General features: G+C 39.6%; 2 protein-coding genes across 2 annotated transcripts in view; both read right to left on the bottom strand.

Annotated features, from left to right (window-relative positions):
- Positions 1-361: 361 nt before the first annotated feature.
- LOC131256815 (glutamate receptor 2.8-like) lies at positions 362-14,651 on the bottom strand. The gene is made up of 5 exons (XM_058257855.1): positions 14,303-14,651; positions 11,296-12,632; positions 3,371-3,683; positions 1,964-2,370; positions 362-1,006 (listed from the first exon to the last, which is right to left on the bottom strand). The coding sequence occupies exons 1-5, from the start codon at positions 14,649-14,651 to the stop codon at positions 452-454; spliced, it is 2,961 nt and encodes a 986-aa protein (XP_058113838.1). The 3' UTR covers positions 362-451.
- Positions 13,623-14,730, bottom strand: part of LOC131256819 (uncharacterized) — a 93,348-nt gene continuing 92,240 nt past the window's right edge. The window contains exon 2 of the mRNA XM_058257859.1: positions 13,623-13,712. The gene's annotated coding sequence lies outside the window, so the exon portion shown is untranslated. The remainder of the gene's footprint in view (positions 13,713-14,730) is intronic.

The following is a 14,730-nucleotide window of genomic DNA, read 5'->3' as shown; positions in this document are numbered from 1 at the left end:
AATTGATCGGGCTATGCACGTAAGGTCCAAGCCTAGTCCACAAGATAAGCTATCAGGTCTAGGCCTGGCCCATTGCCTCCATTACAATGCACTAGAGTCTGTGAACGCGACTCTGTTGGGCTTAGAAGGCCCAGAGACGCGTGTTCCTTCCAGGAATAGCTAACAAAAGTGCTGATCCAGGCCATGTGATCATCTCATTTAATCGATATTGTATTCAAATTAGGCATGCCTGCTATTTATGCTCCAACTTAAGGGAGAATATGTTGAGTTTGGGTTGTGTTTAGAATTGAGCTTTACTTGGTTTGCCTAAATCTAATTTCATTATCTATAACTAAAGTAGGTTTGGGAGAGAGCAAGTTCATAGCCATAATTTCAACCCTAATTCTTTCTTAAACAAATTAATTTTACAAATCAAAATTACAAATTTAATTAGAGGCAAGTCATGAATTCCCTAAACATTTACATTGGTCATCTCTGGCGAAGATGGTATACTAGTATTTGGAAATCCAAAATCTACAGAGGATATCTCTTCATCTTCTTGTGGATCAAATCTTCCACTTGTAGGGTTGGAAATGCTCAATGGCCACTGCGAAGCAGGCGATGCCTGAATGGGACTAGTGCTGATCGTCATAATTCCATTATTATTGTCACTCTTTGTGAGGGTACGCGCGGAGAGTTCTTTTTTATCAAAGCGCTGGGCCAAGTCGACTAGCCTTTTCCAAAGAGAGCTGTTGGAATCATTGGCAATCAAGACATTCTTATGCTCAAAAAGGAAGGAAACTGAGAATATTACAAGAGCCGATGTGGAAGCAATGCCGGCAATGAGAAAGAGGCCACCGAAGCTAGCGAGTGTAAGACTGTTTGAAGCCATGGTGGCGGATTGATCTGGACAAGTGGTCGGATGGCTGAACCATTTCTGCTCGATCGCCGCCATTTTATCGCCTTCTGTTATATTCAAGATCGCCCTCGAAACATCTGGGACTAGTGGAGAACCTTTGGGGAAGGCCTGTAAAAGCAAGATGAAGTGTGAAACGGCAATAACATGTTGAATGCTAACAGTGGCACTAGTGTATGTTATCCAAACCATTCGTCTGTGTGGGCACCAATGTGGATCATCCATAACCCTAAAATTTCTTCCAATCAGCTGCAAGATGACTTTTGCCTAGCTCATTTCCGCTTTCGATTATCAATCTGCAGGCAACTGATTATCAATCTTGCATCTTTCTGTGTACAAGAAATCCACTATTGGGCCCACCTGATGAATAGTGCAATCTTGTGCACATCTACCATGTTTTGGTAGTATAGAGACTGGTCTAGAAACATCTACTATGCGTTGGTAGTGCAGAAAATTGGAAAAAAGAAGAAGAAAGAGAAGGATACTGTGGTAGGTTGTGATGGATGATATGCCGGTTCTTGTAAATAAAAATTGCATACATGGAGTACAAGTAATTCAAATGGTGCTGTTCGCAGTGTGAGTCCTATTGACGTATCATGGACCAAAAATTTCATGTATTTGATTAGTAACTCTCTAATGGTGGATATTTATTGGACAGTTAAAATCGAATCTAATCAGTCCTATTTCATCAAACAAGCGTCCACGAATAAATGGTATTGTATCTTAGTCAGTTTAATGTGGGTCAATGATTCCTTTTTTCACAATATTGTCTGAGTGCCCATGTCTCAAGCGTCTTACAGAGCAGTCGGAGTATCAAATAACTGCCCATTATATAACGCTGAGCTGGGGAGGTCTGTCAAATCTATGGATAACAGAAGCTTGGGCCAGACCCGATTCAGTCTCAGCCCAACCAGGGCCCACATAATTCTGGGTCTAAGATTTGGTCTAGCTAGGCCAGGCCCAGTCACAATACGTGTAGATAACTAACATACAAGATTTCATATGAGAGAGAGAGAGAGAGAGAGAGAGAGAGAGAGAGAGAGAGAGAGAGAGAGAGAGAGAGCTCACAAAGCCAAATCCTCCAGTTTTGTAGATTGGGCCCACCATGGTGTACTTTTGGCCGCACCTTGCAAGGAAGAGCTTGAGGTAAGGGATCTCGTCGAAAATGGCTGAAACGCCACCATTACGACTTCCCTTCGACAAGGCCTTAGCATAATCTTCAGGAGTCGTGTAGGGCTTGAGCTTAGATTCATCAAAGTCAAAGTGCTTCATGAACTCCGTCATGAATGGCCCCTTTTGATGGCCCACGTAGTCCCCATTCTTTTTTAGGTCAGAGATGTCAGTGACAGTTGGCTGAAGCTGTTGAATCGTCAGCATTGAAGTTAAGCTGGCCGTGTAACTGGATGTAAGAATCAGCACCACAAACACCCATATGATCACCACAAATCTGGACAAGTTATTGACCAGCTTCTCCCCTGCAACCATTGAAACTATTTGATTATTTTCTTTTCTTTTAATTCTTGGACCTCCAGGCCTATAAATGTTTGAAATGGGCACCATTGGATAATTTAGTCAGTACTTGTGGGGCCATGGATTCATGAGAGTCGAGATATTGAGAAGGATGGTGCTCATGGAATTTAAGCTTAGTGGAAGAAAATGGAATATGAAACTTTTACAAGATATCTATACGACCAAACATGCTTTATGTAACGGAAGGTTCGTCAATTAGGGAATTACTGTTCATTGGTAAGTGCAGTTGATATGAGGATGTTTATACACGCACAAAAAGAGGTGGAAAAATGCTATCCCTGAGGATCTAGGTATAGCAATGGTGGGGTGAAGCATAGCCTGGCTAAGATAGGAAGCGGATTGCCTGGTGACCAAATCACTAGAAATAGCTCTGGTGACCTAGGTGGTAGGATTTGATTGGGAAATGCATTGCTGTTAGAGATGTGGCTCGGTCAACTATGATAGAACAACTTTTAAGCATGCTTTGTATGGCCCCATCTTTGACAATGGCATGTTGCCCAATCAAATCCTGCCGAAGTCAGGTTGCCATGGATTTCACTTATATGGATATCCCTTATGATTTGGACACTAAGTAAGCCCAGTTCCAAAAAAATGGTTGGGCCCATCCTAGCCCAGCCCGGCATAAAAGTTGATAAAACACTATTTCTGATGTGAATGTTTCTAATCCATCCATGGCCACACATGCATAAAGACATTTTAGAGTAACGAAAACCAATAGTCTCTATATGTGAAGTCATGTTGGGCTGGGCTAAAATGCCTTCAGCTCAGGCCCTTCCCAAAGATGGACGGGCCAAGCATGTGAGGCACGAGCCCAACTCACTGGACAAGCTACTAAGTTCAAGCCCAGTCCAAAGCTAGGTCGTGATTGGTGGGTCAGGTTCGCCCATTGCGAACCTCGTACGACCCTAAAAGATACATAGAGAAATGGAAGGCAAAACACTGAACTGTGTGCGAAGACGAGCGTAGAGAAGGAGAACCAGAAGATCATGCCGAGTTGCTGGGTAGGTGGGCCCCTAAACTCATCATTTAACCGATGTTCAAGGACCCAAACCACAAATCCCGTAAATATAAAGAAAGCCCCACTTGTCAGCCAAAGATCTACCGTCAAAGGCTTCAAGAAAATCCATGTTTTCTTACTCTCATCATCTCTTATCGGAACTATCATTGTCACGCCTGATTCAGTGTATGGTAATGTAAAATCTACAGATAAAGATCGGTTGGCTGTGATTGTTGTATCCGCTACCATTGCATCGAAGTTCTGCCAATTCATGAACCATAAGTAAGAGAAGGGAAAAAAAATGCATGTCCAATGTGCAAAAAGTGAACTGAAATAAATGCATATCTTATTTGCAATGAGAACTGATCACCTACCAAATATCACTGAAGAGTAGAACACAAAACATGGTGATCAGTTCTCTTTTGCAAAATGACAAAGCATGGTATTTGTTGTCTGTCACGGCTGTGCCATTGCATCCTTTCATATCATTTGGAAAAGAAATAATAATAATAATAATGAGCCCCTCTTCAACTTGTAGTAAATGGGCACCCGTAGAGAAAAAGAATAAATTACAATGAAGTTTTCACTCCCGTTGTGAAACATATGTTAATTGAGGTGCTACTAGCTATAATAGCATAATCCAATTTAGAATTGGAGCAGTTTGATGTGAAGACGTCATTCATTCATGAAAATTTGGGGCAAGTCATTTAAATGAAGCAACTTGAAGGATTTAAGGAGCTTTGTGAAGTAGGCTATGTGTGTAGGCTGAAGAAGTCATTGTATGGTATGAAGAAGTCTCCTGAACAGTGGTAGAAGCGGTTTGATTCGTATATGATGAAAATTGGGTATATCAAGTGTGAGTATGATTACTGCGTATATTACAGGGTGCTCGAGGATAGTACTACATTCTATTATTTCTTTACATTGATAATATGCCACTTGCTGTGAAGGACAAGAAGGAGATACTATTGCTTAAGTCTCTGTTAAGCAAGGAGTTTGATATAAAGGATTTGTGTGTTGCGACAAAGATTATAGGCATGGAGATTCACAGAAACAAGTGTCCGGGAAGTTATGGCTGTGTCAAAGGGGTTATGTATAAAAAGGTGCTAGAGATGTTCTGCATTTAAGTTACTAAGCCAGTTAGCACGGCTCTGGCATGTCACTTTAAGTTGTCAAATAAGTCACGTCTTAGTACAAAAGATGAGATTTCATATATGTCACGGATGTCATGGGTGAGTGCAGTAGGGAGTCTTATGTATATAACGGTTTGCATAAGGCCGGATATCTCATAGGCAGTTAGTGTGGTTAGCAAATATATGGTGAATTTATGAAAAGAGCATTGGAATGATGTTAAATAGATTCTAATGTATCTCAGGGGCACAGTCGACACTTGGATGATGTTCGAGGGACATGGATCTTAAAGTGGAGTTTTAGGCTATGTGGATTTAGATTATGCAGGTGATTTGGATAACAGAAGATTCTCTATGGGATATGTTTTTACATTAGTACGTGAACTAATATATTTGAGATTTACGCTATAGTCTATGATAGTATTGTCTACAATTAAGACAGAATATATAGTTGTGATAGAGGTATCAAGTGAGGTATTATGGTTGAAAAGTCTGATAAGAAAACTCGGGTTGAAGCAAAAGGTGATTCAGCTACATTGTGATGATCAGAGTGCTATCCATCTAACAATGAATCATGTGTATTACGCGAGAACTAAGCACATTAACGTGAAGTTCTACAAAATACAAGAATTCTTTACTATAAAAGAAATCTGTTTCAGAAGATTCACACGAACAAGAATGATGCAAACATGTTAACGAAGTTGGTAACCATAGAGAAGTTTAAGCATTACTTAGGCTTAATCAATCTCTCCAACCATTGATCAGATTGGGCACTCTTGCACAGGTGTGGATGGAGTTGCTTTCTAGGTAAAGAGTACAGAGAGCAGTCTACGCTCAAGGTGGAGGTTGCACATGAGATTTTTAGGGTGACTTTGTATAATGCAATTCAATATAGAGATTGTTGTGTAGGATGCCTTGGATTCTGCCAATCTAAGAGTGCATAGTAAGCCATTATCGATTAGACCAGAATCCCATCGATCCAACCAAATTATTGAGTAGTTCCCAATTTTCACATTGTGAAGATCTGCATGTTTTCGATTCAACTGATATGTGTGTGTTGCTTTGTTTCGGCCCCATTTAGTCTAACTGATGGTTTACACAATTTTACGTAAGTTGGGGTATTTAAGTCCGATTGTGATTAAGGTTTAATATGAACGGGTGTTTTCTCTCTAAGGATAAGGTTTTTGCAAGCTAAGAGGGTTATAAACACTTGTAAAGGCTTGGAAAGAGATTTTCTCAATTGTTAGGATTTTCGTAGGGTTGCACAATCTAAGGGAAAATCGGGTGCTTCTGTAAGCAAAAAAGGTTAGTAGTATAAACTCTAAGGTTTTGATTATGTTGGATTCCTATCGTTTTATGCCATGTGTGGTTTTTTCGCAAGGATTTTTCACGTAAAATTCATGTGTTCTGTGTTTGCTTGCTTGATTATTTTGGTTATTCTATTTATTTGATGGTTCTATCTCTATTAAACATACTTTCTGCAAAGCACATAAACTAGCAGTGATATTAGATCTGAATTTCTAATACCCAGGGTTAATCTGAGTTTATTGTGGCTTGGGATTTCATCATAGTGGTCTGAGATAATAGTCAGAACAATAAATTTAGATGGGTGGCAAGAAATTTTTATTTTATTATTATTATTTTTTTTTTATTTTTGCATACGCTTCTGTACCCCACACACACCTAGCACTCAAACCACATTGGACTTTCACCACCATAGGTACTCAAACCCATGACCTCGTGTTGAAGCTCTCATAAGTCTACCATGGAGGCATGAGAGAGAGAGAGAGAGAGAGAGAGAGAGAGAGAGAGAGAGCACTATGGTGGCTCTAATACCATGATAATTGAGAGTAAATTAATGTTAGGGTTTAATCTCTCCCCCTCTCTTTTTATTTTTTAAAATTGAAAAAGAAAAAAATATGGTAGTCTTAGAGATTGTCCAATATGTATGTATACTCCAACAAGAGAAAATTTCAAAAACCAATGAGGCTTTTGCATTATACTAAAAAGAAAGATCAATTTGATGTCCACAAGAGTATCTTCCCATAATTTTTAGAAATTCTACTTTACTTTGGAAATGAAAAATTACTTATCTTAGTCATCATATGATCATTTAAGCCTTACACCAATTAATTGGAGTTGGATAGATGAATCCCGTTCCACCATTTTATGATTGGAATGTCATATTGTATGAAATTCATGACGAAAGTTGTAGTATAAGTTTGACGCTGACTGTCAATTTGATGCAATTCCCTTCATTTATTTGGCTATGCACTGGCAATGAGAGTACAAAACTCTCACGTGTGCAACGTAATATGCTACTATATGGGTTGATTGCAATTATCAAAAGCTATCTATTAGTCTATGATATAGGTTGATTATAATCAACCGGTCTATTATAATTAACAAGTTTAGTTACTTACTGCCTGGTATAAATACACCTTAAAGGGTGTGTTTGGATACAAATGTAAAAGGAAAATGATTTTTCATGGATGTAACACTTTCTAGATGTTTTGATAGTCATGAAAAAGATGAATTTTAGAAGGAATCGTTACACTTTTCTGTTCTTTGGATTCTGTGGCACAAGAAACTAGTATGTCTTGTGAGAGAAATATCACAATTCCACAAATTCTTATGAGAACCCTACAATTGCAATACATGTTTCAATGAAACATAGTAGTCATTGAAATTATTAGGGATTTTGACCGCACTAGCACTGAGGTATGGTAAAAATCTCTAAATGAATGGAAAATTTCAAATATTCCAAGGGTAGTCATCTGACGGGTTTTTGAAGAAAAAAATTTGGACTAAATTGTCCCTGTCCTTGGAACTTAGTATCTATACTGAGCTTCTTTTTCTTCTTTCTTTCTTGTAGTTTTCCTAGGGCTTCTTCCTTTTTAAAAATATTTTCCAATGACCCATCACTACTCTTTTCGACTGCATTTTTCAGCGTACGTTCACAGCCATCAACTTCTCCAGCATATAGGCAAGCTTCTAATATTTTGAAGATATTTTAAATGAATTCTATGTTTATTATTTTAAAATAATATTTTTTTACAGATGGAAACCACTTTTGGTTGTGGATAGAGAGGGATGGCGATAGTTGTTGTCATGAGAAGAAGTGATTGTCAGAAGAGATTTGAGGTATATTAGGATGGTTGTGATTATCATGTGAAAGACAATGAAGGAGATAAAATTTGAATTTTGTAATGCATTACATTGGAAGATAATGAACATATATCATTTTTTAAGGGTTAATGTTGTGTGTTAAGGGTTTAGGTTGTGATTCTCATGTGTTAAAGGTTGAGGTTGTCATATGTTAAGCTTCTGAGTTATGGTTGTCATGTGTTAAGTGTTGAGGTTATCATGTGTTAAGAGTTTAGGTTGTGTTCATCATGTATTAAGGGTCAAGGTTGTCATGTAAAGGATATATATCGTTATGTGATAAGGTTTAAGGTTGTCATGTTATAAGGGTTAAGGTCATAGTTCTAATGTGGTAAGGGTCGAGGTCGTGGTTGTAATATATTAAGGATAGATGTTGTCATGTTATAAGGGTTAAGGTCGTGGTTATAATGTGGTAAGGGTCGATGTTGTCATGTGAAGGGTCGACGTTGTCATGTGAAAGGTCGATATTGTTATGTGCTAAGGGTCGAGTTTGTCATGTTATAAGGGTCAAGGTTGTGGTTGCAATGTGGTAAGGATCGATGTTGTCATATTATAAGGGTTGAGGTCGTGATATAAGGGTTGGGGTTGGGGTTGTAACATGGTAAGGGTCGAGGTTGTCATGTGAAGGGTCAAAGTTATCATTAAAAGAGAGAGAGAGAGAGAGAGAGAGAGAGAGAGAGAGAGGGGGGTGGGAGGCGGGGGGCAGCTAGTGGCTCACCATAGCCTACCAAACTATACAACTCCGACGAAAAAGCCACCACTCAGCCCGGAAACCTCCTCGCCCCACTGGGACAACCCCTAAGAAACAAAAGGCAGGGGATGGGGCTTATCTACTGACCTCGACTTTAATAGCTCCTAAATCGACCTTATCGAGGAAGAGCAGCCCCCTGACCACGCTGGGGAGGGCTGCCGAGGAGGAGAAGAGAGTCCAGCCTTGACTTTCGCTCCCCAATCTGGTCAGCCCATCTACTGGCCCATTTCCTTCTTTAAGGATATGGACGAACTTGACCTGACCGGTATAAGATAACCTTTTAATCATGTCCAACCAATTCTGCCATCTCCAGCCCGAAGTTGCTGACCCCAAAAGAAAATTAATCATTAGTTGGGATTCGAATTCTACAACCACATTGAATAGGCCCATGGAGAAGTTGATGGAGAGGCCATCATATATGGCCCTGATTTCAGCTCTAGTGTTGGAGGCCCTACCATATCCTCCGAAGAAACCAAAGAGGAAGCTTCCTCTCTCATCTCTTCCAATGCTCCCACCACCTGCCAAGCCAGGATTCCCCCTGGACTACCCATCTACGTTAAGCTTAACCCATCCAGGAGGTGGCCTAAACCACTTGACCACTCGGAGATTTTTACCAGGGAGGGCCTGGGGCATAATACCCAATGCCGCTAGAGCACGGGAAGGATCAAAGTTATCATGTGAATGGTCGAGATTGTCATGTTATAAGGGTCAAGGTCGTAGTTGCAATGTGGTAAGGGTCGAGGTCGTCATGTTATAAGGGCTGAGGTTATTAAGTTATAAGGGTCGGGATCGTGGTTATAATGTGATAAGGGTCGAGGTTGTAACGTGGTAAGGGCCAGGGTTGGGATTGTGGTTGTAATGAGATAAGGGTCGATATTGTAACGTAGTAAGGGTCCGAGGTTGTCATGTGAAGGGTCGATGTTGTCATGTGGTGAGGGTCGATGTCGTGGTTGTAATGTGTTAAGGGTTGAGGTTGTCATGTTATAAAGGTTGGAGTCGGGCTTGTAAAGTGGTAAGGGTCAAGGTTGTAAGTGGTAAGGGTCGAAGTTGTCATGTGAAAGGTCGAGATTGTCATGTGAAAAGTTGATATTGTTATGTGCTAAGAGTCGATGGTGTCATGTTATAAGGATCGAGGTCGTGGTTGCAATGTGGTAAGGGTGGTCATCAAGTTATAAGGGTCGAGGTCACAATTGTAATATGTTAAGGGGCGGGGTTGTCATGTTATAAAGGTCGGGGTTGTAATTGTAACGTGGCAAAGGTTGAGGTTGTGACGTGATAAATATGGAGGTTGTAATGTGTTAAGGGTTGTGGGTTCCTATTGTGGGTTATATATTGAATTCACTTTATCCATTGGATTTAGAAATTATTTTGACGTGGAAAAAAAAATGAGTTACATCTAAAAATTCTAATTAATGGTGTGGTCCACATGAGCCTCTGATATCCCTGATATTTGGGCTCATGCCTTAAAATAATTTTTCAAAATGGATGGATGACATGGATAAAATATATACATCACAGTGGGCCCCACAGAACCAGCTATCTCTAAGATAAATAACCACATTACGTCATGTTTGATACGGCTTTCAAAGAAAAAGCTTTTTAGATAGTTTATAAGCACAGTAAGCTACGTTGGGCCCACCATAATGTTTGTGGGAAGTCCACTCCATCCATTCATTTGGGAAGATCATGTCAATCCATGAGACAAAATTTTGGACAATTTGAAACTCAAGTGGACCACACGACTCAAAATGGTGGAAAGGAGTTGTTTACCATTCAAACTTTTTTACGCTGGACTGAGATGTTTATATGTAATCCAAACTGTTAATAAAATGACAGAAATTCTCATAAACCCCTTACCATGGGGATGGACTGAAAGAATAAAATTATTAGCCTGATCTAAAGCTTTTGCGGCTCCATAAATGTTTCAACAGTGGGCGTATGATTTCAACTATTTTCTGTTGTGTGGATCCCTTGAGCTTTAGATTTACCTCACTTTTAAGCTCATGTCATAAGATGATTGATTTGTCAAAACATGTGAACGGCGTTGATTTCTAACAAACACCATAGTGGGCCCACGGTGTTTACCCCCATCCGAACTTGTCGTCGGCTGGCTCAACTCCAAAAGTCGTCCGGGGGTATTTTCGTCCCAACATTTCTTAAAAGGTGTCACGTGACGAGATAGGACATTTGTTTAATCCTTATCATATTTGGAGCATTTGGGAATACTGCTACACTTCTTTTTCTTTTTCTGCTACACTTATTTTTTAAATCAAAATTCCAAATTATTTTTATGTACTTATTAAATCATTTTAAAAAAAAAATCTTCTAACTTGGATTCCATGTATCCAAACAAGCCCGAGGGGCTGTTGTTTGGCTTCTTGGAATTTAAAAGGGACATGAGATTTTGTTTCAAGAAGCAAAATATTTAATTTAATTTTTTTTTTTCTCATCATGTTTTAATTTGCCATTGTCAAATCCAGCTTGAGTACTGGGAAACAATTGAAGGGAATTATTTTACCACACAGATACCCTCAATATATATACATAAAGGCAGACAATTGGGAAGGAATCTATTTCTATTGAGTTTTCAAGTCATCCTCTATGCAGGAATCAAAAGACGGCACAAAAGCTGAAATTGGTTTTCAATTGGAAACAGTTTCTAAGCTTTTCCGGGGTCACAAAAGCAGGAATTTAGTTTGCTTAAGGATTTCATTTCCAAATGGGTACTTCTTTTTTTCTTTTTTTTTCAAAGCTTAACGATCAAAAAATTGTGCAGAAAAATGTATTAATTCCTTATATAACCAAGCTAAAAAAAAAAAAAACTAACCTGAAGATGTACTTGGTAAATAAGATCGGCATAGCTCCCAGCCATCCGTCCATCTGCTGTTTCGTAGGGAATGAACTCGTAAAGGACAGCATATGGAAGTGCTTCCATTACTGATTTGAATACGTCAATGCAGTATCCGCTAACAGTGGTTGTATTTGTGAGAGGATCTTTCTCCACTTTCAAGAATTCAGTGAACCTTTCTTTTACAGGAACGCCAATTCTCAGCTTCTTCCCACTTGTTGGGATCACCCATCCCTTTGGCGTCGTGGACGTATCTCCTGGCCAGATGATTGGACCAAAATCGGCCATGTTAGTTAAATACATCTTCTTAAGATTCACGTTCAAGACTCGTGAAATCCCATGGTCTGGAGTCCAAAACCCGACCTTCCTCTCTCCTTTTCCAATCACATTGACTATTTGGAAGGCTGAGGATGGTAACTCCCCATCGACTAGATGGAATTCACAACCCAGTCCTTTGAATTTCATCTTTTTGATGGTGTCAAGAAGTTTCGGACCTGTTTGAGAGACTACTAGATTCTCTAGTTCAGTTGAATTTTCACCAATTTTTGGCTTTTGGAAGTGGGATTTCTCCACTCCAACTCTCTCTGCAGCAATTGCCAGTGCCCAAACTGTATCATATGCCCGAATGCCGAAAATACTAAGAGCTGCTCTATCAATGTTGGGCTTCATCTGTCTGAAATCCTTTCTCCATCTAACCATGAAATCACTGATGCCTTTCGTTTTAGCTACATATTGTTTTACACCCAATACACCTTGCATTGAATCAATGACCGAAGAATCCAAGGAATCAAGAAGATTTGTTAAAACATCCGTTATAATCCATACGTAACCTTCACTCATCATCCCAATCTCATTCACCTTCAAAAAGAACCGGGACGCAAGGGAAGACGTCATGTGGACAATGAATACTCTCGTTTGCATCGTCATCAGCTTGTAAAGCTCTCCAGCTATTTGATTGTTGGGAGCCGAAAGAGGAATCACACTCCTATAAGAGATCCGTGTGTCAATCTCTTCGAAGGCATCCACAAGATATGGAACAAGTCCATTTCCATAATCAGTGTCTTCATAGATAAGGACGGCCGACCTCCATCCAAAGGAACGAATGATAGCTGCAATCACTTTTACTTGTGAGGAGTCATTCTGCGTAGTCCGGATGAAATATGGAGATCGGATGGGAGAGAGAGAAGAGCTGACAGCAGAGAATGAAAGGATGGGCACACGAGCTTTGCTTCCAAGATCAACCATGAAGTCGGCTTGGGCGGACCTCTGCGGTCCGATAATTGCTTGCACTCCTACATTTTTTAGCAAGTCTAGTGCTACATGATGGAAGAAAAAAACAAGTTAGTGGACTATAATCTGATGTGTGGCCAATAAAATAATTGCTTAAACTTCTATTTAATAAACAATTTGAATGGTTAAAATCATCCGATCTAGTGATTTTTTATCGTCCTTATGGCTACAATCTATTTTATTCATGCATACATTCGGTTGGACTTTTACCTTTCGTCTCAATTGACACTCATAAACCCAATTCAGTAAAATCTAGATTTTTATTTATTTATTTATTTATTTTTCCTATGACACCTAAATGCTCATGGATTTCGGGAACTCCAGTTTATAGCTTGAAGTGCTGTTTGGATGTACCATCCAATTGACTTGGGATTTGGGAATTATCAGTTTATTAATAGAGTGGACAGAAGCGAGACTGAAGTTTCCTTCGCACGGACTTGGGTGTGGGCCACGTAGGGTTCAACCTAGGCTAAACCTGGCTCGGCATTCGTGAAAGGCTAGGCCCCAAATTGCAATTACCTTAGGGCCTGTTTGGTTGTCGCTTAAAAATGAGTTTATCTCATTTTGAGAAATGCTTGCTCTTAGAGTATTCTAAGTTATAGTGAACCTAGTTGCATTGGCACACTTAGACTGCTCAATCCACTCATCCAGACTTTTCATTAGGTCCAGCACACATTCCTTGGGTTACCATGCAAACACTACACTGATCTCATGAGTATAAGCATTTGATCAATAACCTTAATATGGACTATCAAGCTCATTCACACAAAAATACCAATTTGATCCGTCTATTTGTTAGGACCCATCATGGAATGCTATGATTCTAAAGAATCACTTTCCTTAGGCAATTGTAACCATCCCATCCATGGCTTGGAATGTAGATGGCTAGAAACATAAGTTCAAGGATAGATTGGATCACCTGAGTCAGAGCGATTTTTCACATCATAGCCCCATGGAATGTATTCTAAACTTAATAGAAAATTCAGATCCATCAAACTCAGTACAACTGATGCAACTAGGAGAAATACAACTTATATTGTTATGAGAAGACCGGAGAATTTCTCTTAATTAGTCGGAATTATGTATGAGAAATTCTCACACCTAACCTTTAGATGGTAAGTCACCGTACACCCAACCGGACACTTCCAACTAGCATCCACCCCATCCAACAGATTGGCCACGCCATGAGGATCCTTGTGCAAAAATAAACCCCATTCTTTCATTGGTGGACCACACCATAGAAAATAATTTATATCCACTGATATATGACAAAATACTAGTATGGTCCGCTTTATGAGTAGATGGGGCTGATTTTTTACATAAGGTAATCCTCATGGTGGGTCAACCCATTGGACGGGCTGGATGTTGCAGGCACGTGACATGTTGAAAGTTATGGACTGTGTGGATGTTAACTTATCATCTACCTGATCTCTAACAAATAATTATAACTAAAATGAGATGGAAATCATTTTTAAGTGGAACTCAATCAGGCCATTAGTTTTCAAATTGGATTTGACAGAAAGCATAATTGAAATTGGTGGACTAACTCCTTAGTATAAACACTACAAAACATCACCATAGTTTTTGTTATTTCTTGTTGATTATATTAAACATTTGCAATTCAATTCACTGGTGTGCCCAAACACATCCCAACTCTTAAGAATCTTCACTTCTACCAATTAGTTAAGTAATGTACCTGCGGACGCAGCTGCAACAGTATCATTCTTTGAGTCTCTGGTATGGAGAACAAGCCTTGTGGTGTAATTACTATGGGAGGTGTAGAAATCGGAGGCCGCCATGGAAATGCAGCTCATACTCATCTTTCCGAACCATGATTCCAAATCAAGAACTACACCGACATGCACCGGCACTGTCGCATTTTTGGGATCATTGTTTTGGGCGACAGCTGATCTATGGCATAGGCTCAAAGCACAAATGATGTAGAAGAAAGAGTAGAAGAGATTGGCTTGGTGCTTCATCTGGAGCTCCAGAAGCCAAACAAACAGGTATCCTTCAGATCTGTAGACCATGTTCAATGACTTCATTTATAAGCTGAGGTAGGTTTGGTGGCTTTTTTCTAGATGGTGGTGACTCATTCACACATGCGTACAAATATATGCATCC

Source organism: Magnolia sinica, chromosome 9, assembly GCF_029962835.1.
Source record: "Magnolia sinica isolate HGM2019 chromosome 9, MsV1, whole genome shotgun sequence".
In the NCBI taxonomy this organism is placed as follows: Eukaryota; Viridiplantae; Streptophyta; class Magnoliopsida; order Magnoliales; family Magnoliaceae; genus Magnolia; species Magnolia sinica.
Note: the sequence above shows the minus strand (reverse complement) of the source record. Positions and strands in the feature narration are given on the sequence as shown.